The sequence below is a fragment of the Acanthaster planci genome, linkage group LG19, assembly GCF_054643075.1.
Source record: "Acanthaster planci isolate LZ-2023a linkage group LG19, COTS_SCS, whole genome shotgun sequence".
Lineage (NCBI taxonomy): Eukaryota > Metazoa > Echinodermata > Asteroidea > Valvatida > Acanthasteridae > Acanthaster > Acanthaster planci.
In genome coordinates this window covers 992,544-1,015,730 of record NC_141795.1, presented here as the reverse complement: position 1 = coordinate 1,015,730, position 23,187 = coordinate 992,544, and the positions used below count along the sequence as shown (strand labels likewise).

Sequence of the window (23,187 nt, the reverse complement as noted above, 5' to 3'; positions counted from 1 at the left end):
TCCAATTTTCTATTGATGTGGTCCTGTTGGAGTTATTTGTGACTCACTGAAAACTATGTGACTTGAGATTTCATAGTTGTCTTTGTGACGCCACGAGTATAGCTTTTTATCGCTTACGATTATGTATAGCGCCCTCGTGCGAGATTGACATCGAAGTTTGTGCCGTAGATTTTGTTAGGCGTTTTCTGCGTTGTCGTCTGCACTTTTCGCAGCTGGATTGTGAACCCCGGCTGAGTTAAATTTGACTTAAGTGTTATACCCCTCCCGTGAGTGTGTTCAGGACTGTCAGTTTCTCAGAAAATATTCAGCTCTCTATAACCAAAACCAGCATAACAGAGAGTACAGCAGGTCAGTTCAAGAAAGTATGGAAGTGAACATACGGTGAGAAGTGAGCAATCTAACATGTCTAACGCTTTTGGCCTGTTTCATGGAATAAATTTTGAAAACAGGTTGTGTGAAGCGTTAGAGAAATATTTTTATTTATTTATTTATTTATTCTGATATCCAATTGCGGAGATCCGCCACTTACAGGTAGGGCCTATCATGGAAAACAAAACAAAAAACAACTAAAAACAAAAACGGACTTACAGGTAAAAAAAAGGGACAAATCCAAATTAACTCGTAAATAAATAAATAATTGTATAAACACAAACTTGAGCAAATACATACATTTAAGTTAGGTTAATTCAGTGTAAAACTGGCTAAACCTGTGGCAGTTTACATGTACATAGTTGAGTTATGAGTGCAAAGAACTTCTGTAAATCTCTGTACGGAACTGGTTCTTTCCTTGGTTCTTTCCTTTGAGTTTTCTGTGTCTGTTATCAGTAGTGGAGCGTTTGAAGTGCCTATTATAACATCACTGGGTCAGTTAGTAGTGATACTTAACGTTAGTTTTGTTAAACCGGATCGAGCTACTTTTAGTACTTGTGAAGTGCTGACAACATCCAGTTAGGAAATGAAAATCAAATTGTTAGCAGTGATACAGATGTTGCTACTGAAGCAGATATGATGTCTTAGCTGGAAGCAGACCTGTAGTTTCTTAACTCGCTTATGTCTTGATTAGGCCTACTAATAATATTATCTAACTTATCTATGTATTACACATAATTAAAATCCACATGTAATTCTGTTATAAATGATGTCAATATGGAAATAAATGTTGTTGCATTGTGTTGCATTGCGTTGCATTGTGTTGCGTTGCATTGTGTTGTGTTGCATTGCGTTGCATTGTGTTGCATTGCACGGCATTGCATTGCATTGCGTTGCGTTGCATTGCTTGATGTGAATACCTGGTAAAATAAAAATAAGCATCATTCACATTTGAATGGGTTTTTCCGCAGACTGGAGATATGCACATAATGCTTGTTTTGTACTGCCCAAACCACACCGATATTTTTCTTCTCTTTATTTTTTCAGGAAAATGGCCACTAGCAAGTTTGAGCCCACCGATGCGCGTCGCGCATTCCCATGTTTCGATGAGCCTAACTTGAAGGCTAATTTTACCACCTCACTAGTGCGACCACAGACCCCTTACATTGCCCTCTCCAATATGAATGAAGTTGTAAGTGTTACAGTTCCCGTAAATCAAGAAAGGAGTAAGCCTAGTGTCTAGAACAACAAATGATCAGTTTTGATAACTGCTGTTTTGTCTCCTGTAGTCTATTCTATCGCAACTCCTGTTTCTTTGTATCAGAAGATACCGCAGATCCCTTTATTGTTTAAAGTTTACATCCCCCCAATAGATTGCTCAAAATTGTTGGAAGATGTTGAGAGATACATGGAAAGACAACTGATCACAGCTCCAACAAACTTTAACTTTTTCTAGTCTTTAAGCAGAGAGCTTTACAAAAAATACAGAACAACTACTTTCATATATTTGGCCAGACTGTCTTGGTTGTAAAGTCCTCCAGAATATTTTTATATAGCCTTGTAGTTGCTGGAGTTCATAGTTTCAAATCTTTTCATATCTATTCCACTCACACAGTCAGATGTACCAGTTTTACAGATATGTTGAAGGTGTTTTGTCGTGCCCACTCCACAGAATATCCCAAAGCATTTCTCAGCACGCCTCAAATGAAGTTTGTATTTCTTGTTTTTTTTTCTTTTTCTTCCCCCTTTTCTGTGGCACAAACTAGAGTTCAACCCCTTATCTCAGCACAAACATGATCAAGACAGACTTTGCCCCCTCTGTGAAGATGAGCACATACTTGGCTTGCTTCATCGTCTGTGATTTCGAATTCAAGGAGTCATTCCTAAAGAGTGGCATTCCAGTAAGTTTGACAGACAGCCTAGGCTTCTTTTTGTTTTAAGGGTTACAACAGCATAACTGGATCTGCAATTTTGAAATTATTGAATGCTAATCTCACAGTATATCAGCTATGTTTGGAACAAAGTTCCTGAGTCCTTTCACCACAACAATTGCTATATCTTTCACAGTTCTGTGTGCGGGTGGACTCAGAACGAAAGACTTGGGAGCAAATATTGTTAATGCGTTTCTAGATCCTTCAGAGTTTTGATGCTAAATTTAGGGGCATTTTACATGCTTTGAAAAGGAAGGAAAATGAATGACAATCCTGACCAAATCTCATTGGGCCCCCCCCCCATCCCCAAACCCCTCTGCATGCTGGATCCCAAAGTGCGTGTGGTCTGTAGTCCTGCTTGAGATGGAAACAGTGACCGGGGGATTGGGGTACCTGGCGAGGGTATGGCCATTGATACATGTCCCAACACCTTTGGTCAGGATTGTAGTCCCCAACTGAAAAAAAGCCATTCTTTTTCCATAGGGCCATCCCTCTATTCCCCCTTGATCAGCCAGTGGCCCGGTATAAAGGGAGACTAGCCTCCAATCCTCATTATCTGCGAAGTCCTTTGGAACCTCTCAATCCGATATTAAGAAAATGGTTTTGTTAATGCCCGCGTTAATGCTAGTGTTTGAAAGTTAGAAAAGGTTGGAGCAGGATGAAACATTTGACTCCTTTGCTAACTTTTCCCCCTAGTTCAGAGTCTACGCTCCACCTCATCAAATCGATCAAGTGGATTATGCCCTGGAGCTTGGTGTCAATGTCACCGATTATTATGAGGACTATTATGATCTGGCTTACCCGTTGCCGAAATTGGGTAAGTTAATTGACAGTTAATTTTGACACTTCCCCAAAAGGGGTGTTTTAAACAAAGGTTCAGTATTGTTACCCTGGACCAAATCCTGAGCCGTTCACACACCAGCGGAGGAGTTCTTAGACACTTTTCTTTGGTTTTGTGGGTGCTAGGCCGTTTGTTCTAGGAACCTTTTGCCAATGTAACTGCCTTCTTACAACACTCTAATGCATGGTCGTCTTCTACGTATGCAGCCTCTGGCACTGGGTTTTCTTGACTGACTAGCAAGGGCCCCGGCTATACCGCTCTACAGTTGATCCATGCTACTGCCCTCTGCCGGCCAACAAACAGTATATGGATTTTGAAAAAATCAAAGCAAAACATTGATTTAAATGCCTGGATTTAAAAATTAAATGAAACAATATGAATTACTTTCAAACTTTGGGCTTCCGGCAAAAAACACTGGACCTTAGGATTGAAGTTTTACTTACTATAAGTCGGTGTTCATTTACATGATTTAATATGCATTTTGTGAGTTAAATTCGAATAAAATTTGGTACACTGAGTTAACTGATTTCACATTAACATAGCAATTTAAATTCCTCCAACTGAAGTCACTGTTGTGACTCATGGCAAGCTCTTGCATAGTGACCACCATCTCTGGAAAGGTCTGGTTCCTTTGTGCCCTTCTTTTCCACTGAAAAGAGTGTATTGGTGCAAGGTGTCCCTTACTTAACTAAGCAAAAGCCTGCCCGGAATCACGAGGTATAGCAACAGTGTCATTAGTATGGAGAATTCAAAAAGAACTCAGTGTACCAGATTTTATTCAAATTTAACTCGGAAAAGGCTCAGTATACCCCTTCTGAGTACAGCAGTTAGTCACATGATCCTGAATGTCTTTCAGAGAATTGGTCTGTGCAGCGTGTTAATTGACAAACTGTTTTAGGCTCTAATCATCACCAGCCAATCATGTACAACTCAACGCCAACAACACCAATCACATCAGACTTATCTGACAGTCATAATTCCACTCTAGAATGCAGGTGGCTAGTGCATAAAGTGCCCGCCTCTGACCGCTGCAGTCCTGGGTTCGATTCCCCTCCCCGGGCCATATGCGGGTAGAGCTGTTTGTTGATGCCCTCCTGTGCCAGATGTGTTCTTTTCTCTAGGTGCTTTGGTTGTCCTCGCTCTGCAGTAATCATCCCGTCTGATCTCATCTGGCTGTGCTCCATGATCAGATATGGGTCATTTGGCTCTTTAAACATGCCTTCAAGCATGACTACATTGTAACTTCGTCCTTCACAGTTCAACCTTACAGCACCTCCCAACAAAAGAAAAAATAAAACAGGTTTTTGAGGTTTGAAAATTTCAGAAGTGTACCAACAGCCCAGGCATGGGAAGCAATGCAGTTATTACCAAATTCTGACCCTAGCTTCTCAACCCTGTGTCCCCTCTTCCCTGCAGACATGATAGCCATTCCAGACTTCACCTCGGGTGCTATGGAGCACTGGGGACTGATCACCTACCGTGAGGTCTACCTGCTGTACTCAGAGACCGAATCCTCTGTCTCCAACAAGCAGAGAATTGCTGAGGTCGTGGCCCATGAATTGGCCCACCAGGTGAGCCCCGACGTCAGCTCCCTCCACCAGAAAAATGAAAATAGCCTTCTTCTTTTTGCCCCAAGTCTCCTCACATGTTTCCCCATTTTTATCAAAACTCTGTGTGTCAGGGGTGAAATTTGTCAGTATGTTTCCTGATTTTGGGGATTTTTTAATCAGGATTTTCCTGAGTTCGGATTTTTCAAACAATCTTGATCGTTAAACTCTGGAAAATCTTGATTTTACCATAAAGGTATTTTTACACTGAGCATAGGAAATGGGTATTTGAAGGGATGCCTTTAGACAAACACAAATGCATACCACAGACCCTACGTTGCCGTAGGGGCCCTCAAAATGTCTGTTGAGTATTTCAAGGATATTTCACTTTCCTCCATTATCACCCCTGGTTTGTAGTTTACTTGATAGGATGTTACTGTTTATCTGTCTGTTCTGAGTATTTACATTCTGGGTTTTTTTCTAAAGTGGTTTGGTAACATCGTGACAATGGATTGGTGGGATGATCTCTGGCTGAATGAGGGCTTTGCTAGCTACGTGGAGTACATTGGTGTGGATTACTGCCATCCTGATTGGCAAAAGGTATTGAAGACAAAGCCCCCCCCCGTGACCCATGGTATGGTCAGGTGAAACATGAAATGAGCAGTGGCTTTCAGCTAAGTCCTTTACAAGTCAGCTCACAAGTCTCTTGAATCTTGCTGTGAGAGACCTAAAATGACACGGAACTGGATGCCTTGGTCACGGTTTGATAGCTTGAAACTTGGCTGGAATGCTTTCACTCATGAGGAATTTTTAAGGGGTTTAGGAATTGAATGCAGTTTGGAACAGCAGACTCCACTGGCTCTGCCCAGTCCGACCCCAACCTCATAACGGATACTTCTATCTCAGATGATTGCTAGTGCATGAGGAATTAGTTACCTGAGCGGCGTGAAATTTGTGCACATGTGTAGGTATCGCCACCTTGCATTTCTATCAGGCCTTCTCCTGTCCCTTTCTCTTCCTGTGCAGATGTACCAATTCCTAAACCAGGACTTCTTCTACGTTATGGGTAACGACCAGATCGTCAGCTCACATCCCATCATCGTGGACCTACAGAACCCAGATCAGATCAATGAAGTCTTTGATTCCATCCCGTATAGCAAGGTTTGTCGGAAACTTACGGAGAATACACAAACTCAAAAGCAAACCCAATTCGACAAATTCCAGGTTGTAACAAATGCATGTCTTCTTCCTTTGTTATTTTTACTAAGGGTGCAAGCGTTCTTCGCATGTTGGATAGCATCGTTGGCACAGAAGCCTTCAAAACGGGCGTAGCGGTAAGACCTTCTGAATTTGATATTCAGAATATAACAAAGTGTTGTGATTCTAGAACGATTGCAGTTTATGAAACTCAAGAATCTTCTGAAAAAACTGTAATTTTGACCTGCAAGTGCAGAATTCTCTGTTGTGTAAAACATTTATGAAGTCATCAGATGCGTACTTTCAGCAGAACTAAGAGTGATTATTTCTGCGGTTTTTCCAGACTTACCTGAAAAAGTACGAGTACCAGAATGCTGTCAGTGATGATCTGTGGCGTGAAATTACAATTGTAAGTTCCGTTTTTTTTCCAACATTTATCAAATTTGGTCAACTTCAGATTTGATGATGATTTTTAGAACTCCTATTTTTCCTTGTTTCTTGTGCCTCCAGTTTTGGAATTCCTGATACCTGTCAGAAAAAAAAGACAATTTTGTTTGCCTAGACAGCCTAGTTGGGCAACCGGAATTAGAAGTCATTACTGCGGAGGGCATTAGGCTCGCACGCAGGTGGTTCTTGCGCTCTACATTCCTTTTTAACCAATGGAGTGTCGCAATTTGGCAAAAGAGCATGCGCCTTGTGTAAAACAAACACGTATGGTTTCCCCCACTGAAATATTGCCATCTCCTTAGATCACCCGACCCTTGGTCTACTTTACGGGGCATTGCCCTCGTGCCTTTAAATAGAAATTTAAAAGGAAGGATTTTTATGAAGGTAACGGATTCAAAAACTGAAACTTGGGTTCTCAGATGTAGTTAGCCCCGCATTTAACAAGAAGTCATCCATTTATGTGAGTGTTTCATTGTTCCAGACGTCTGAAAATCACAAAACAAAGAAGCGGCTGAGTAAATGATAGGATACGAGTATTTGAACAAGGGATATGCTGATAGAAATAAAGGCAGTAAAACGAAGAAGGCATGAACGTAGAAAACTTGTGTGGACGCAACTTATCTATCAATGATGGGAGTAACATGCGAAAGTCTTAACCATACATGCAGTATAAAGCCATCAGCTTTACATTACTTGACCTCAATCATATTGAAAGAAAACAAACGATTTAAAGAGAAAAAAAGACACTGACATAAGCAGATAGGCAGCAGAACAAGCCTCTGAAGATTGTGGTTGTTGCAGGACTAACATAGAAATGAGGAGATAGGGAGGTGAGATTTGGACATATGCCAGGCGTAGAAAGAGTCAAGCACTGATAACATGGGATTTCTGGACCCTTTGCCAGAAACTGAGAAGCATGCAAACCTGAAGTGTGTCTCCTGCCATGTAGAGGCTGATACATCAGCAACATTGCTTGCAATAAAGCTCATTATATAATTTTGTGTCCTTAGGCAAGCCAGCAAAGAGGGAACGATATCAACGTGAAGCACATCATGGATTCCTGGACCCTACAGATGGGTTTCCCTGTGGTGACCCTCACCAAGACGGACACCGGTTCTGGACTGGAGTTTAACGCCCGGCAGGAATGGTTCTTAATCGACCCTAATGCTGACAAAAGCCAAGATTTATATGGCAGTCCCTTCAAGTAAGTACTTCCTTCGAAATGCGCTTCGAAATATCGAAACTTAATTGCCGTTCAGGCGCCAAGCTTTATAGCCCTAAACAGTCCTGAATCCTTCGATTTCAATATGATGTACATACAACCTAGGGGGTTAGGGTTAATTGTATTACTGCCTGTCTGTAGTCATTTTGACCTGCCAAATGTCAGGTTGACATAGGCGGACTTTCTTTCATCACCTTTGGACTCTCTGAAGTTGGTTTAAATCCCAGCTAGCTTTCCATGTTTCATAGATGTTTTCCTCTCAAAATCTGACCATTTCTTCATTGCAGCCTTGGAATAAGTCTCTTCTTCCATCGGCAAGCATGGGCGTTACACAAACTGTGTGCACATGGGAGCATAGGTTTAGCTACCTCAAATAAATAATGTAAAAAGTGAAGACCACTGAGGAAATTTTTATTACAATAACGACATTCTAAACATTAAAGCCTCAATTGGGAAAGAATCACAATTGGGAAACCAAAGATTTTTCACAGTGAAAACATACAGCATTTGTGTCAGATACCGTGGTGTCTGGACATTGCACACGTTGCCTTCAAAATTTGGAATGGATTATGGATGTGCAATGCAATTCTGAGTTACCATAGTGAGCACGGGCTTCTATTGTAAATACTTCAAGGCAAAGACAGTATAAAAGTTATTGAAAGACAAGACTTCATGCCAATAATTCGTAACAATAACTGCTGAATTGATGTCCAGGTTTCAGTACTCTATATTTGTTCCAAATTCCGAAAAACCTCTCAGCTGACCGTTCAAATCATCTTTGTGGAGGTCTGTAGGTATCTCTCTCATTTCATTCCAGTTATTTATACTATTCCTTTCCATCTCTATCGTTCCACTCACGCTTAGCTACACCTGGTATGTGCCACTTGATTTCTACTTTGAGACTGATCCAGTGACTGTTGTGTCTGTGCATATGAACTACTCGGGAGGTATGCATGCATTGTTCATAGTCCATATTTTCCGGTAGCAACAGGCTTCATAAATTCTTTTGCAATAAGCTGGAATAGATCCTTTTCTTCCTCTTATCATCAAGCTGCCTGCTGGGCCTGGTGAAGGAGCTATGACCCATCCGAGCAGTTTAAGCCGTGTATCATGCGCTGTTAATGTCCCTTCCCAGTTTGGATTTGATTGTTAGCATGGACCCCAGTCTGTCGACACACAATGGCAAGTAGGGGTGCCACGCCCCCGATTGTGTTCCCTTGCTCAGTTTCAACTACACCCATCATACCCGGCCCTCCTTTTTGACGCACCTCCCCTCCCTGGGCCAAGGCCAGCCTGCTGGAAATGGGGGGCTGTTTTGAATTACTGTGAAGTCAACCTCTGTGTGTCAAATGTACAATTGATTATGCATGAAAAGTGAAAAATTAAGATGAGTACTATGGAAGCATTGTTTTAATAATAATCTGACCCCACCCACCCCACCCCCATTCTGACTATGGGCCCGCCCCCATACCCCAACATAATACAACAAGGCATTCACTGACATTCCTGATGAAGAAAATGACTTTCCTCACCCAGAGAGACGCATAAAACCTGGATTTATTAGTCTTGTTCTACGCTGCCTTGAGCAGAAGCACTCCCCCCGCCCACATTGATGGGGAGTTCTCAGTTTGTTGGCAGCGACACAGCCGCAACGTGTGCATTTCATAGTCATTCATGAACAAGCTAAATGCAGTTCCCACCAAAGATCCATCCATCTATATACATTGCTAGGAAATAACTGACATTCAGTGTACGTAACAGCTTCGCGTGATTTATTTGTCGCACACAGTTGCATTTAACAGAGCATCCAGTGACAACGACAAATGGTACGTGGCTAACTACGGCGAGTATGGATTTTACCGCGTCAACTATGATCCAAATAACTGGAAGCTTCTAAGCAACCAGTTGGTTGCCAACCATTCTGTAAGTGCCAGTTCAACTGCCATGTGTCTATAGCAATCAAGGACAGTTTTGACACCAGTTGATATACCCAGCAAGAAATGAGACCAAGGGGTACCCCCCCAACATGTCCAATCCCTATACACATTCCAGACTATTGTTACTTAACACATCCCCCCAAGATGTCTGAAAGGAATTCCCCCAGATTCCTGCGAGACAATGACCAACACAAAGCAGGGGGGTTCTCTCCGTCTCATACCTTGCTGCATATGCCAGTTGACCAGATTGACGTGTCTATAAACTGCCATGCTAGTGTTGCCGTTAGCTGAAGGTATTTTTGATCAAAGTGTTATCAATCATTGTAAGCACCAGTGTGTAAGGGGGGTGGCTCAAGTACAGGTGCACCGGTACTTCAATCCCCTCCATTTTCAACTTCTATATTTTCTCAAAATGCACCACATTTATTGTTTTGCCAATTTCAGCTCATTGACATCCGTGACAGGGCCGGCTTGTTGGATGATGCCTTTAACCTGGCCAGGTAGGAACATATACGCAGGCTTCCATCAGGATTCCTAAATGCATACTAAACCGAAAAATGTATTATACATACATGATATGTTATTATGTGATATTTTATTGTATAATGTTACATGTACAGCATTTGAAATATGAGTATTTAATAAACTATTACATTTTGAAGTTTCCTTCAATACAATTTGTCACTTGCCAAGGCAGCAACTTTGATCTCAGTGTTACGACTGTCCACAGATCACCTTGCCTCCACGATTTTACTCTTACAACTCTAGATTGAGTTACACAGTAATAGAAATCTGTTTTCCTAGAATACAAACACCCCATCCTCCTCTATCCATCTGTACTCACGCCCCTTGAAATTCCCTGCATAAGAACCAATCCTTCTCAAACTGACACTGTAGACCCATTCTTTTGGTCCTTCATACATTGCAGTAACTTTCTCAACCAAAGTCCAGCCCTGCTATGTTAAAAATAACTCTGTTTGTGGAATCTGATCTCACTGATTTTTAAACTGATTTCCGTCTCCCTCTTGACCCGTAGAGCCGAGCTCATCAACTATGAAATCCCGCTAGACATGACCAAGTATTTGATTAATGAACTGGAATTCACACCATGGGATGCGGCCTATGACAGCATCATCTGGCTGCGAGAAATGCTGCGCTACCGACCTCTCTTTGCTAATCTCAGGGTACGTCGTTGAGATAATTTTGAGAGCAAACGGGGATGTGTGCATTGGATGTGATCAGTGGGTGTTTGCTATTGCTCGATCATGCTGCTCTGTCGGTCGGTTCTTGACGAAATCTTTGACCCTACGTCCCCATTTCTAACCAGTCCTCCACGGCTGTGAAAGAAATGATGATAGACTGGCAGGGGTGTGACCAATAGATTTATCAAACAGGACCAACCGATAGCACAACGCAATCAAGTGGTAGTGCTGCATGATCGAGCAGTGTGCGTCCAGTAGACATGCCCAACTTAGCAATTTCCTGTCCTTGTTCATCAATGTAGGCACCACCTCAAGGGGCTATAGCTTGTGAAACTACCAGTATCTGGCTATTAAAGTTTGTACCTCCGCATGTTTGAGCAATCACCTGTTTTCTGATGCGACTTCCCGCCAACAAATCAAGCACATGCCAGCAGTGCTGTGATGTGCATGCCCAGAGGAATTTACAATTCCAGAAGAATTTCTGCATCGTTCACCGCAATTGACAATTCCAGATCTTGATTTTTTTCATGATGGAATGCCCCTGAAATAGTTGTGGATTCCATTTTTTAAACGTGCTGCCAAATCAGTCCCAGAGATTCATCACAATTTTGTTTTTTTCTCTTCAATTACAGAAATATTTCGCAGCACAAGCAAAGCCAATGCTGGATAAACTGACCTGGAATGACCAGGGAACTCACATGGAAAAGTACGTTTGAATTTTCCTGCTGTTTCCTCGAGTGACCTTTCACCTCTGAAGATTTTAAAACAGAACTTTTGCAGAGTTTGCTTTGACAAGAGGGATTGCTCAACAAGGCAAATATGCACTTTACTTTTGGAACGTAAACAAAAACAAAAGACAATATAAGGGATAACGTAAGGGTTTAAAAATGGATGATAGAATTGACCTGCCAGAGATAGCTGAGAGTCCAGGGGGACAACGTTATCCGCCCCGAGCTGAAGTGCACCCCCAATAGGCAAAAAGAAAGACAGGTGGTTACAAGCGGGTTCTTGCACGCGTTCTGCGTGTACGCAAAGACCATACACGCCGGAATAAATTAGTTACGCGTACTCAGCGTGCTCTGTGTCAAACGCGCATATACTTGCACACCTCATGGCGTGCCTATGCGGTGAGTACCAAAAAAACACACGCCCTCGTTTGTACCGCTCGGAGCGGATAGGCCCCACTTCTGGAGGCCCATTGAGTTGTTATGGTGAAACAAATTAATAAGGAAAACAACAGTCATCACAGAGCCTTCCGGAAATATGTGATCAGGTCTGACAAAACGAGTCTTGAAGACCCAGATGTCAGTTACTTTGTTCCATTCTGCATTAGAAAGAGCAAACTCAGCTATTCATTTTGATTTCGTTTTGTATGACTCAAGTTTGGCATCCTGTCAAATCTTGATAGTATGTGGTTGAAAATTATGAGGATGCCTGTGAAGTTACACCTTGCAAGATTCCTTTACAGGCCTGCAACTCAAAAGGGACTCTGGTGACTTGTAACTTGTGTAGTTAGGTTGGGTTAACTAAATGGCCACAGAGTTTAAGATAGAACACATCAACTAACAAACAACTGCTTCCAAACAAACTCAGAAGTTGTTGACATCGACAGTATCCTATTTTTTGGGAAAATCAACAACCATCCACTGCAATAAAGACAGACCCTTTTACCTTGAAATGAGAGTAGTGCCATTCAAAAAAAGTAAGCAGAAATCCCCCTCTGTTGGCATGGAAAATTGGAGACCTTTATGAAAACATACATTCATATTTAATATTTTCTTAAAAGCAAAAATCATCAGCACTGGCATCAGGTCAAAATACATTAGATTTCTGCATTTTTAAATGTTTTTTTGTTCTTAAGATTGAACATGCTGATGTTCTAATGGTTGATTTTTTTGGGGGGTTGCTTTCTTTTCATGCCAGGAAGCTGCGGAGTGATATCATCTACATGTCTTGCGGCTTTGGAGATTCTGACTGTTTGGAACAAGCTGTACTACGATTCACAAATTACTTGAATGGACAAAGGTATGGTAGTTGCTCGGTGTGCGAAACTAGCTCTATATTTCCTGAAACTTTTGATTTTTTTTTTTTATACAAGGGTCTTACAAACCTTGATTATGGAAGAGCTGTTTATTTCTTGCTAGAGCGTATTAATTCGCAAGCTTATTCCTCTTGTTATCTCAGAACCAAGCATAACTCCAAAGAGGATCTCAGCGGCTTAAAACTGTGAGATTTCTTCCGCAATCCAGAGCCAGTTATGCCTATACACATGCCTCAGCATTTTTTTGTCCTATAAAGAAATCGGATATGTTGCCTTAATTAAAAAACAGTGGTGTGCTTTATTTAACTGAGGTTGATTGCCTCTGAAGGGCATGCAGAATGTACAATAACCTCCAGCATTGGTGGGAGTCGAGCTCAGTGGTTATTAGGGTGTGCCTGACTCCTTGTCAGAGGATCAGGGGGTGCAAGTCCAGCTACTGGCCAAATTTGTATCCGTAGGCAAGCCACTTTACCTCCACTTGCCTCTCTGCACCCAGAGGGAACAAATGGGTACCATCTCTAGCTGGGGAACAACCTGCGATGGACCGGCATCACGTAATTCTACTGGAGAATAGAAATATTCATAGCTGTCAGCTAAGCCCTGGAGATAGACGCAGGCATGAAGGGTCACATTTTTGTCGCTGACATTTATAATCGGACATGTTGTCCTTTCTCGTCTCATCTCTCCTACCCTCTCGGCAGTGTCCCCGTCAACATCAGGAGACAGGTCTACCGCTTTGGGATGGAGGAGACCGGAGACCAGGATGCCTGGGACTACCTGTGGGAGATGTACATGAACAGCACCGTGTCCACAGAAAAGACCAACCTGCGATACGCCATGGCCCGTACCCGTCAAGTCTGGCTGCTTTCAAGGTGAGGGTTAATCAACTTGTCATTCCTCGTAATCCTGCACTCACATCAATAGCCGCGTTGTAATTGGTTTATAGCACCTGGCGTTGGAGTGCCTTGCATAATGTAAAAGTGGACTTCATTTTTGTTCTTTTCCTCTTGTACATCTGTGATGCCATCTGGGAAACCCGTGGGACGTTGCAGAACTTGTTTGGAGAAAGTGAAAAAAAGTCCCCCTTTTTTACCACAATTGGAATTTTTTTTTACTATTCAGCTATTATCATCCAAAGAATAAGAATTCTTACAGTTGAAACTGTATCCAACAAGAGTTGGATACAGTTTCAACTGTAATATGCAATCTTTCATCAGGTCAATTTTTGGCAACCTCTGTGAAATTTTTACTCCAAACTTCAAAGCTTGATTTCTCCAAATAAGGTCAGCAGCTCTCATTACTTCCTGAGAGCATAACTCAAGTTATAGACAGCCCAGAGTCATGAATTTAACAGTATTGAAAACAGCACAATGTCTTCATTAATAGTTTGATGTATATAACATGAGAAATGAGGTATTTCACCATGTAAAGGGGTTTCCTAGATTACAACACGTTTGCGTTTCGTCTGGCACATAGAGCCATGAGTATAGTTAATAGTCTGCTGAAACTTATTATTCCTTGTAGGCCTATAAAAACTGTGCTTGGTTTAGGAAACATTTGCATTCCGAAAGGACATTGTTGTATCTGAGTTCCTGGAAGTCCTCCTAATTAAGGTCTACTTTCAAAGACCTCACATAGTACGCACAGGTCAATCACATTGTCAGAGTCACGAGCTTGCCTAGCACATATCCTCATGATGCATTGACTTGTCTTTCTGTAAATCATCCCTGTCTGAACTTGTGGTGGTTTTTATCGTGACTTTGATTCAATTGAGATGGACTTGTGAATAACCTGACTACATCACTCTTATTCTTGCTCTGACTAATCCATGTTGGCACAAACATTCAGTAATTCTGCCTCTCTTATAACTTTGACTGACGGTTTTCTGCATTCCTCCCCTTTGCATCAACACATTCAACGCATTCAACACATTTAACCATTCAACACGTTCAACCATTCAACACATTCAACCAATCAACACATTCAACCATTCAACACATTCAACCATTCAACACATTTAACCATTCAACACATTCAACCATTCAACACGTTCAACCATTCAACACATTTAACCATTCAACACATTCAACCATTCAACACATTCAACCAATCAACACATTCAACCATTCAACACATTCAACCATTCAACACATTCAACGCATTCAACACATTTAACCATTCAACACATTCAACCATTCAACACATTCAACCAATCAACACATTTAACCATTCAACACATTCAACCATTCAACACATTCCACCAATCAACACATTTAACCATTCAACACATTCAACCAATCAACACATTCAGCCAGTCAACACATTCAACCATTCAACACATTCAACCATTCACTGCACATTCAACCAATCAACACATTCAACCACATCATACTATGTGATCGTGCACATAACCTTATCACGCGAGGTGGGATTTGAAAAGAGGTGCCGGGGGTGGACAATAAAGCAATCACTACAGCACCAAATCTGATTACTTGTCACACTCCAATTTTGGAAAAGCTTAACGGTCCACAAAAATATTTTTATTACATATTTTTCTAATATTCATTGATGTCCAGATATCTGGAATACTGCCGGGACGAGTCAAAGATTCGTAGCCAGGATTTCTTCACAACGCTGGGTTACATCGCAGACAATCCTGTGGGTAACTCCCTCGTCTGGGACTGGGTACGAGCCAACTATGACTACCTTCTGGAAAGGTAAAAGTCACTGAATACCTACCAGAAATGGAACAGCCAGGACCCAAAAGATTCATCTCTCATAACCCCTCGCCTCAAATCTTTCATCGAGGCAAATTGTGCCACTGAAAATGGGGCCACTGGAACAAAACAACCCTTATTCTTGCTGGCTTGACAGAAAACCACGATCTTTAACTTGTTACAGTTTTGAGCAAATCAGCAAGCTTGTCTTTATTTTTACCAAGATAAATATATTTCATCCCCCAAGTTTGATATGTAATGTTATACAGTATTTCGGGGTTGATGTGTTTGAATCAGTCTAATTATATTCAAAATGTTAAATGCAACATCTGGAGAAACCCCGATAGAAGTTTTGGTGGCTTTTGGTTTTGTGTATAAAATGTTGAATTTTAGTCAATACATGTTGATCATCGAGCGCAACAGAAAAACCACTGGACCACTGTGCTGAAAGCATAGCGGATCATTACTCCCCTTGCACATTGCACGGCTTTCCAGACACCATGTGTTACCAAGAGCTCAGACTCAAGAGGTTAGATCTAATCCGCTGCAGCTTGTTTAGAGCAAAGATTTTATAGCGCAGCATAGCGGCGCAAGATGGAGAAAAAAGGTATTATCCCCATGGGTGCCGTTCCAGTGCGAACGTTAATTTATAGGCGCAGACGTCCAGGTGTGCGTGCCTGTCTTGGTGTTGCTGCACCTGCACCTGTTTCGTTAACATAGTGTATTCACACCCAAATGGTGCCCATGCGATAAAAACGTTTTACACTTGCTCACGGTGAAGTTATCCATATTGCGCTGCTGCGCGGCGCTAGGCAATCTTTGGTTTAGAGGGGAATTGTACCCCATTTTTTCTTCATTTTTCTCCCTGAGTGTCTGGGATTTCTCTGGCTCCCCTCTGCAGATTTGGAGCAAGTGACCGGTACCTTGGCCGCCTGGTCCCTGGCTTTGTTGACTACTGGAATACCGAGCAGAAACTCAAGGAGGTGAGTTCATGTCTCAAAGTCATCCAAGTTCCGATGAGTCTGTTCTTGTTACCTCAAGCAGCGGTCCAGCCCCTGACGCTGCAGGAATTAAATAAAATATATCTTGAATCTTGAATCATGGTTCCAACAGTCCTCAACTGACAGTAGACTGTCAAGCCATTACAAAGTTACTTGGCTATGGCTACTTGGAGGCACTTTATCTGTGCCATAGAGCTTGTGGTTAGGTGCTGCACAGCAGTGGGTCTAGCACCTTCATTTCAAGGACTGCCGTACAGTATTAAAGACTCCGCACCGTAGGAATTTTGTGATGATCCAAAACACTTTACAGAAAACGTTTCTCTGGTTAGATGCTCACGGAAATAAAGTAAATATTGCATTCTTTCTCTTTTGAATTTTTTAGCTGCATCTGACTATTGCTTCCCAAACATGCACTGTTTTATTTAATTAATTGTGTATTCAACAGAGTCATTTTTTTTTTTGTTCTTAGCTGGAGGACTTTTGGGCCGAGTACCCTGATGCAGGTGCCGGGGCGAGAGGCAGACTGCAAGCCATAGAACGTATCAAGACCAACATCAAGTGGATGGAAAAGAACGAGGCCACCATTGCCCAATGGCTGAACGACAATTTGTAATCAGCCCCACCAAGAAACCACATCCTATTCATACACAAAGTTCAACTGATCCATTAATACTCTAGTTTTATCAAAACATCCAGGAAGTACCGAACTTCAACTCAGCAAAGTATTTATAATAAAAGGTCTTGTCTGGTATCACCCCCCCCATGCAAAACCAGGCGTTGGATTTTGGCCAGCCCGAATTAGTTTTCTAAAGAATAACATGTTTATGTGTTGCTTTCAAGAGTCCACTTTGGTCAGTTTGACTTGAGAACATGATTGGTGCATTTGAGATTTTTTTAGAGTTTAGTTTGGTTACTAGAATTTGTTGATGTTTTTCCTGACCACTGATTGTGCTGTGAATCTGGGGTCACATCACAGCAACAGTTGCTGTGATGTTATTTCAGGGAGACACTTTGGTTCAAATGGTGGACCCCAGATTTGCTCACTGAAACTATTTGTGTCAAACCATTACTGCTTGACTTCCTCTAACAAACTGAAACAATAAGGCATCACCGAAGTAAATAAATATTGATCCATGATGAAATACCCAGAATTCAACAACATTTAGTGCAAAAGTAGCTGTAACATTGAGGTTAGTGCCATAAAATTTTTACTCATTAATATGCATATTTGTATTAACAAAAATATTCAAAATGACCAAAACACCAGTCTGTGACTAACATGTACCCAGCGAGGTAAGCATTCCCATGGTTCTTTGCCCAGCATTTTCTTCTTTTTTAATTCAAACGCTGTTTTATTGTCACGCACATAAATAACTCCACGGTTACAGTATACCACCAAGCTTTGTTAGAGATTAGCATTGTATAACTCATTGTATAGTCTCATTAGATGGACTGATATGCTTCTAATTCTTCCAAATTACTCAGTACTATGTTATAAACAGATTATGTTAAACAGCTATTAAACATAATCGAAAGATAATTAGAAACAAATTGCCAAATAAGGTCTTTGTTAAACTTTGTTTAAAAGGAGGAGCAAAAGCTTTCTGTAGGTACAGATCTGTGATTTTACCCCAAAATGTTATGAATGCACAAAATGATTGCAGTGAATAAAAATTAATGCATTTTTTTCAATCATTTTTAGATTTTGTAACATCCAGTGTGCACATTATTACCTATTACAAATTATTTTGTGTATAGCTTTATTATATCAAGTCATTGGCATAATTCAGATTATTTCATTTGAATAAAATAATATTTTTGAGGAATAAATGCAGTATGGATCGAGTCACATTAGTTGAAGTAGTGTCAACTTGGATACATGTATTCAATTTTAAAACGCAAAGATGGCTGTGGAATTTTTATATTGTTTAATTCAAAAGCTGAAGAGATTAATGCTTGGAATTTTTATTTCTTTTGTATCATCTTAAAATGTCCGTATAATCTAAAAACAAAAGGACTTTCTGAATGAATCATTTCTTAAAATAACAGGGTATGTTCAATTTACAAGGGGTTAATCTTGGATATTTTCAAACTGAAATTTTCATAGAAATAGATGGGTCATTTTCTTGGACTTTTTAGCATTAAAGGGTTAACCTTTCATTTTCACATGAAAAAATTTCCTTGAGTTTTCAAGGATCAATTTTGGAGTTATCTTTGACTAAACAGGTTACACCTTGGCCTTTGATGTTAATTTAGCTTGTCATTACAAGGAGTTAATCTCAAACTTTGTGAATTCGATTTCAAATGTTCTCCAAGTGGAAACAGTTGACAGTTTTAGTAATGTTGCAAGGGATTAATCCAACATGTTTTTCTTAAACTTGCAAGGGGCGAGCCTTGCACTTTGAATTTAAGTTTACCATTTGTTTCAACTGAGGCCTAAATTACAAGTGATTTATCTCCAAATTTTGGAAATAATTTTCCAAGTTAAGATTACAAGGGGAATTTTAGGATTCAATGTTTCTTCAATTTTATTAAAATTATTTCAATTAAAAACCCTGGGGTTTTTTGTATTTTGAGATTTTTCTGATTTTAATGGTCTAACAGTGACAAGTTTTCCCCAAGATTTTAATTCATGCGTCTTCAAAATTACAATTTGTAAGTTTCATAAGGCATACATCTTCCATATCAGTCTTTCAAAAGCATTTACTTTTCTTACTCTTTACTAATAGGTCATTTGGGAGACATTTTGTGGTAAATTTTTCAGCATTAGGGAGGCATTGGCTTTTAGGGAGACATTTCAGTGTCTTTTTATTTTCAAACTACTAGGAGGCCGAATTTTATTGTCCATATTTTGAGAGATGATAGTTAAGGGCCTACAATGAAAACACACAAAGTTTGGATCAGATTAGGGAATATTGAATTATGGGACAGTAAAGTTGGAAAAATTTTGTGCACGTTCTTACGGGAATGTGGCCATACTGACCCATTAGCGGTAATAATAAAATTACTTGACACTGACCTTATAATTTTCATGCACTTTTCTTATAATGGAAAGGGGTCTTGAACTTCTGGAATGATTTTTGTTTGCATTACAGGCAGTAACCTCAGACCCTTTGAACAGAACCTTCAAATTAACAGGTCAACTTTGTTCTTATGAATGAAAATCTTAAATTTTACAAGGGAGTTATCCTTGGACTTTGAATTTAATTTTACATCAAACTGCAAGGGTTAAACTTGGACCTTTGAATTCATTTCCTTTTAAATTACAAGGCATACAAGTCAACTTCAACAAATCACCACACACAGAACCTGGACTGAGTCAACGTGGAATTTTTTATTTTGATTGCTACAATCTCAACAAGGACAGAGAACATGGCACAAATGATGCATAATATTGGACACGTAATCAAACCCAGAGTTTTATTGGACCTACCAGCTACCATGATTAATGACATGTTCATATGGACCCTGACTGTTTCAAGAGACTGCAGAACATTTGTATTCATTCTTTTAATTTCGCTTGACTCGTCAAAAGAGCGAATGCGCTACATCTACAATGCCAGTTTATTGACTACAGTAACAAGACTATTGTCCTTACAGCGTACACTATTTTTGTTTTTTACAGTTCCCCTTACAATCTTTACAAGAATTTCAATAATCTATTTCAAGTCCCCGATTTATTTAAGCTTCACTTCCGTACATTTAATAACTGTTTACAATAGAAGCCAATGTCCTTTCGAGGGCATATCCAAAAAGCTTTTAAAATGTTCTTTTCCAATGGTTTCACTCTGGAGCTAAGGGTAAGAGCACTACAATACCTATCTCCTACACTTGCTGTTCAGTTTCTGGAAAATCTACCCCGTCCCCTTTATAGTTGACATAATGGGCATTACAAGTACACACTACAGTTTACTTTATCTTTGAAATGCTTTAGCCAATCATAAGAATCTTCTGCTTCAGGTAAAAAGAAAGGACACAATTTTCTCACAAGTACTGCCTCGATACGCGGAAATATACTTTCATAGTCGATATATTTTTGTAACAATTGCTATCACTTTTTAAACTTGATAAGAGTAACTACTATTTTGACATGCTTTTAAACGTTTTGCTAGAAGATTTATGCATCAGAGAAACAAGTTTGGAATTTTTTTTTTCTTTTTTCAAGTTGACAGAAAAAAACAAAACAGAGAACCCAAAAATGATCCGCTACTGGAACACAGATGTATTTTCAAGCTGCTCGCCAGTGAAGCATCACGGCTGAACATATTGCATCTAGCACAATAACTGCATATAGGCATAATGCTATGAAGACGGTGTGGCACGCACAACACAATCCTAGTGCTACAAGTGTTATTTTAATTTTTTTTGCACAAACACTCCTGAATGTACACCTACACAAGCCACCCTCTATCACTACTAACCCTGATCATGAGAACTCCTTTTACACCAATTAATTTTACACCATTTGTTTTTTTCCTCAACAAGATCAATTACCTTCAAGGGGCTTCTTTTTTTTTTTTACTAACTTGGCACAAACAAAATCTGCAAGCATTACACTGTGTTTGGTACGACCCATTCAGTAAAACTTCAACAGTATCAACCAAAGAACCGCAAAAATTTATAGAAAATCAAACGACCAACTACATGGTTGAACTTAAAACGGAAAATAAAAGAAATTTACAAGAATTTGTGTTTCAGAACGAGCGCATCAGAAACATTTTTTTAACGTCTCTTTTAATTCATCAAATTCCACGAACTCAGCACTCAGAAGGAAATGTATTCATACGACTGCAACTAAATATCTACAACTTGTATCCCTATCGAAAAAAGTACAATTTATTATCGCGAAATATCTACTTAAAGACCATCAAAATGATACAGGGGAAACCACATCCAAACTGAATGGAACATTCCAAGTCATTCAAATAATGAACAAAAATTAAACCGCAAGAAAGTGTTCTACTCTGACATGAAATTGTCCTATCCTTCGACTCTATCAGGTAAACGAACTTTGTTAAATTCTTTTTATTTAGAAAACATTCTTACCCCCGGGATTAAGACATCAACATTTTCAGCATACAAAAAAGTACAAATCATGCCTTGAAAATGGGGTAAGTCGGTAAAACACTGGCAGTCCTTTCCAACATTTTCACAAAGATCACGTCCAGTTGAACTCGATTTTCAAACCATTTGTAATCAAAGCAGACACAGAATTAAGGACAAGCTGGACTTGCCCAAAACTTGCATTATGATCATAATATCATTATAACTGTGAACGATGGCTATAGGTTGCAAGGACAATGACAGTGAGACAAAGACGACTGATTACCATATCAATTTAACAATACAATAAACAGTAGCATAACCTTACAAGCGTTACCAAGACTTAATCACAACATAGTTCAAATGAAGGCTGCAGTGAGCCAGTCTCCACAATCCAAAATTTCGGTTAACATCCAAGTTTGTTTTGTTTTTTAACATGAAATTTTTGTACAAGTTTTACAGTATTACTGAAGCGAGTTGATGACAACGCTGCTCAACTGGCAAATCACAAACACATATTGACCATCTTCAGTCTCTTCGTATTTCATCAGTCTTTAACAATTCAATTTCTTTTTTGCTTTGCTGCAGGTGCGTAAACTACATGTTGTACACCAGCAAATGCGCTGACATAACGGCTGTTGCTACACTGTTTGCAGTGCTTGACAGATGTTTAATATTTGACACAAATCTACGTCCAACAAAACTGCCTCGAAATCCCAAGAAGTAACAGTGAAATAAAGAAAGAAAACAGAGAGACGACATCGACTGTCTCTTCTATCAATCCGTAGCGATATATCCTCAGAATCTAAACCCATACCACAAAATTTAAAAAAGAAGGGAAGCTAGAAGAAACGCTTAAAGGTTAACAAGAGAGCCACTCTTTTTCAATTTACAGTCCATCTTTTTGTCAGTAAATAAAGTCCCAATTATTTTAATCAACTGAAGTGGGCCATCTGGTTTCCGCCAGGTTGTTGCATGGTATTGGAAAATGCTATTTTTGGCGGACGAGATATATTTTGTCTTTGTCTTTTAGATTTCCGACTCCTCTGGATCCTCCTTGACCTCTGTGACCTCGGCCGCTGCTTTGGCGTCCTCAGACAGGAATTGGTCCACCATCCGCTGCAGGTCCTCTCTCAGCTCGCTACGCTCTACTTCCTCTCCATCCTCCTGGATGTTGGTCTCCACGTCCTCCGTCACATCCACCTCCTCGCCGTCGCGGATGACCGTCTTGCGGCTGGTCTTCTTGTGGACTGTGATCCTGGATTGTAAGAAAAGGGGGATACAGACAGGGCATCAGGATGGAGAGAAAGATGGATCCGAATGAAACATATGTCACCTGGCCAGAGGCGGCAGGCAAAGTTGTTCCAAGTGTCAAGACAACTTTTGCTCTTCCATGAGTATTCTTCACAGCTGGTCCACGGTAATGCTTGCGCATGCGCATTAACAGGAGTAACCGCGCGGATGCACCCTATGAGTCTTAACCACTCCCTGCCGGGCGACCCGTTTTCCAGTACATAGGCTTTATATGCAGAGCCGGGGAGCCTGGAACTGGGACAAAAGAGTTGGGCCTTATAACAAAAGACCGTGCTCAGCACAAAAGACTGAGCTGCTGGGCATTACTGACATTTTTTGCGGGACAAAAGCTCTCCACCACCGCAGCGATGAGCCACACAGCACCGCTGCATACTAATC

The 23,187-nt window shown here is 40.4% G+C and overlaps 2 protein-coding genes across 52 annotated transcripts in view; one reads left to right on the top strand and one right to left on the bottom strand.

The window, feature by feature from the left end:
* Window positions 1-19,471, top strand: part of LOC110973372 (glutamyl aminopeptidase-like) — a 28,228-nt gene extending 8,757 nt beyond the window's left edge. For both annotated transcript variants that reach the window (XM_022224159.2, XM_022224167.2), the window contains exons 2-20: window positions 1,417-1,561; window positions 2,136-2,270; window positions 2,997-3,117; window positions 4,558-4,712; window positions 5,175-5,288; window positions 5,715-5,849; window positions 5,957-6,022; window positions 6,229-6,294; window positions 7,343-7,536; window positions 8,419-8,501; window positions 9,344-9,477; window positions 9,936-9,991; window positions 10,528-10,675; window positions 11,326-11,399; window positions 12,617-12,718; window positions 13,436-13,606; window positions 15,311-15,451; window positions 16,353-16,434; window positions 16,922-19,471. In XM_022224159.2, coding sequence (XP_022079851.2) covers window positions 1,417-1,561; window positions 2,136-2,270; window positions 2,997-3,117; window positions 4,558-4,712; window positions 5,175-5,288; window positions 5,715-5,849; window positions 5,957-6,022; window positions 6,229-6,294; window positions 7,343-7,536; window positions 8,419-8,501; window positions 9,344-9,477; window positions 9,936-9,991; window positions 10,528-10,675; window positions 11,326-11,399; window positions 12,617-12,718; window positions 13,436-13,606; window positions 15,311-15,451; window positions 16,353-16,434; window positions 16,922-17,065 — 2,266 coding nt within the window. In that variant the 3' untranslated portion in view covers window positions 17,066-19,471. The remainder of the gene's footprint in view (window positions 1-1,416; window positions 1,562-2,135; window positions 2,271-2,996; window positions 3,118-4,557; window positions 4,713-5,174; window positions 5,289-5,714; window positions 5,850-5,956; window positions 6,023-6,228; window positions 6,295-7,342; window positions 7,537-8,418; window positions 8,502-9,343; window positions 9,478-9,935; window positions 9,992-10,527; window positions 10,676-11,325; window positions 11,400-12,616; window positions 12,719-13,435; window positions 13,607-15,310; window positions 15,452-16,352; window positions 16,435-16,921) is intronic.
* A 296-nt stretch (window positions 19,472-19,767) lies between these two features.
* LOC110973034 (uncharacterized) overlaps window positions 19,768-23,187 on the bottom strand; it is a 173,678-nt gene continuing 170,258 nt past the window's right edge. For all 50 annotated transcript variants that reach the window (XM_087130110.1, XM_087130109.1, XM_087130113.1 and 47 more), the window contains one exon: window positions 19,768-22,753. In XM_087130110.1, coding sequence (XP_086986236.1) covers window positions 22,525-22,753 — 229 coding nt within the window. In that variant the 3' untranslated portion in view covers window positions 19,768-22,524. The remainder of the gene's footprint in view (window positions 22,754-23,187) is intronic.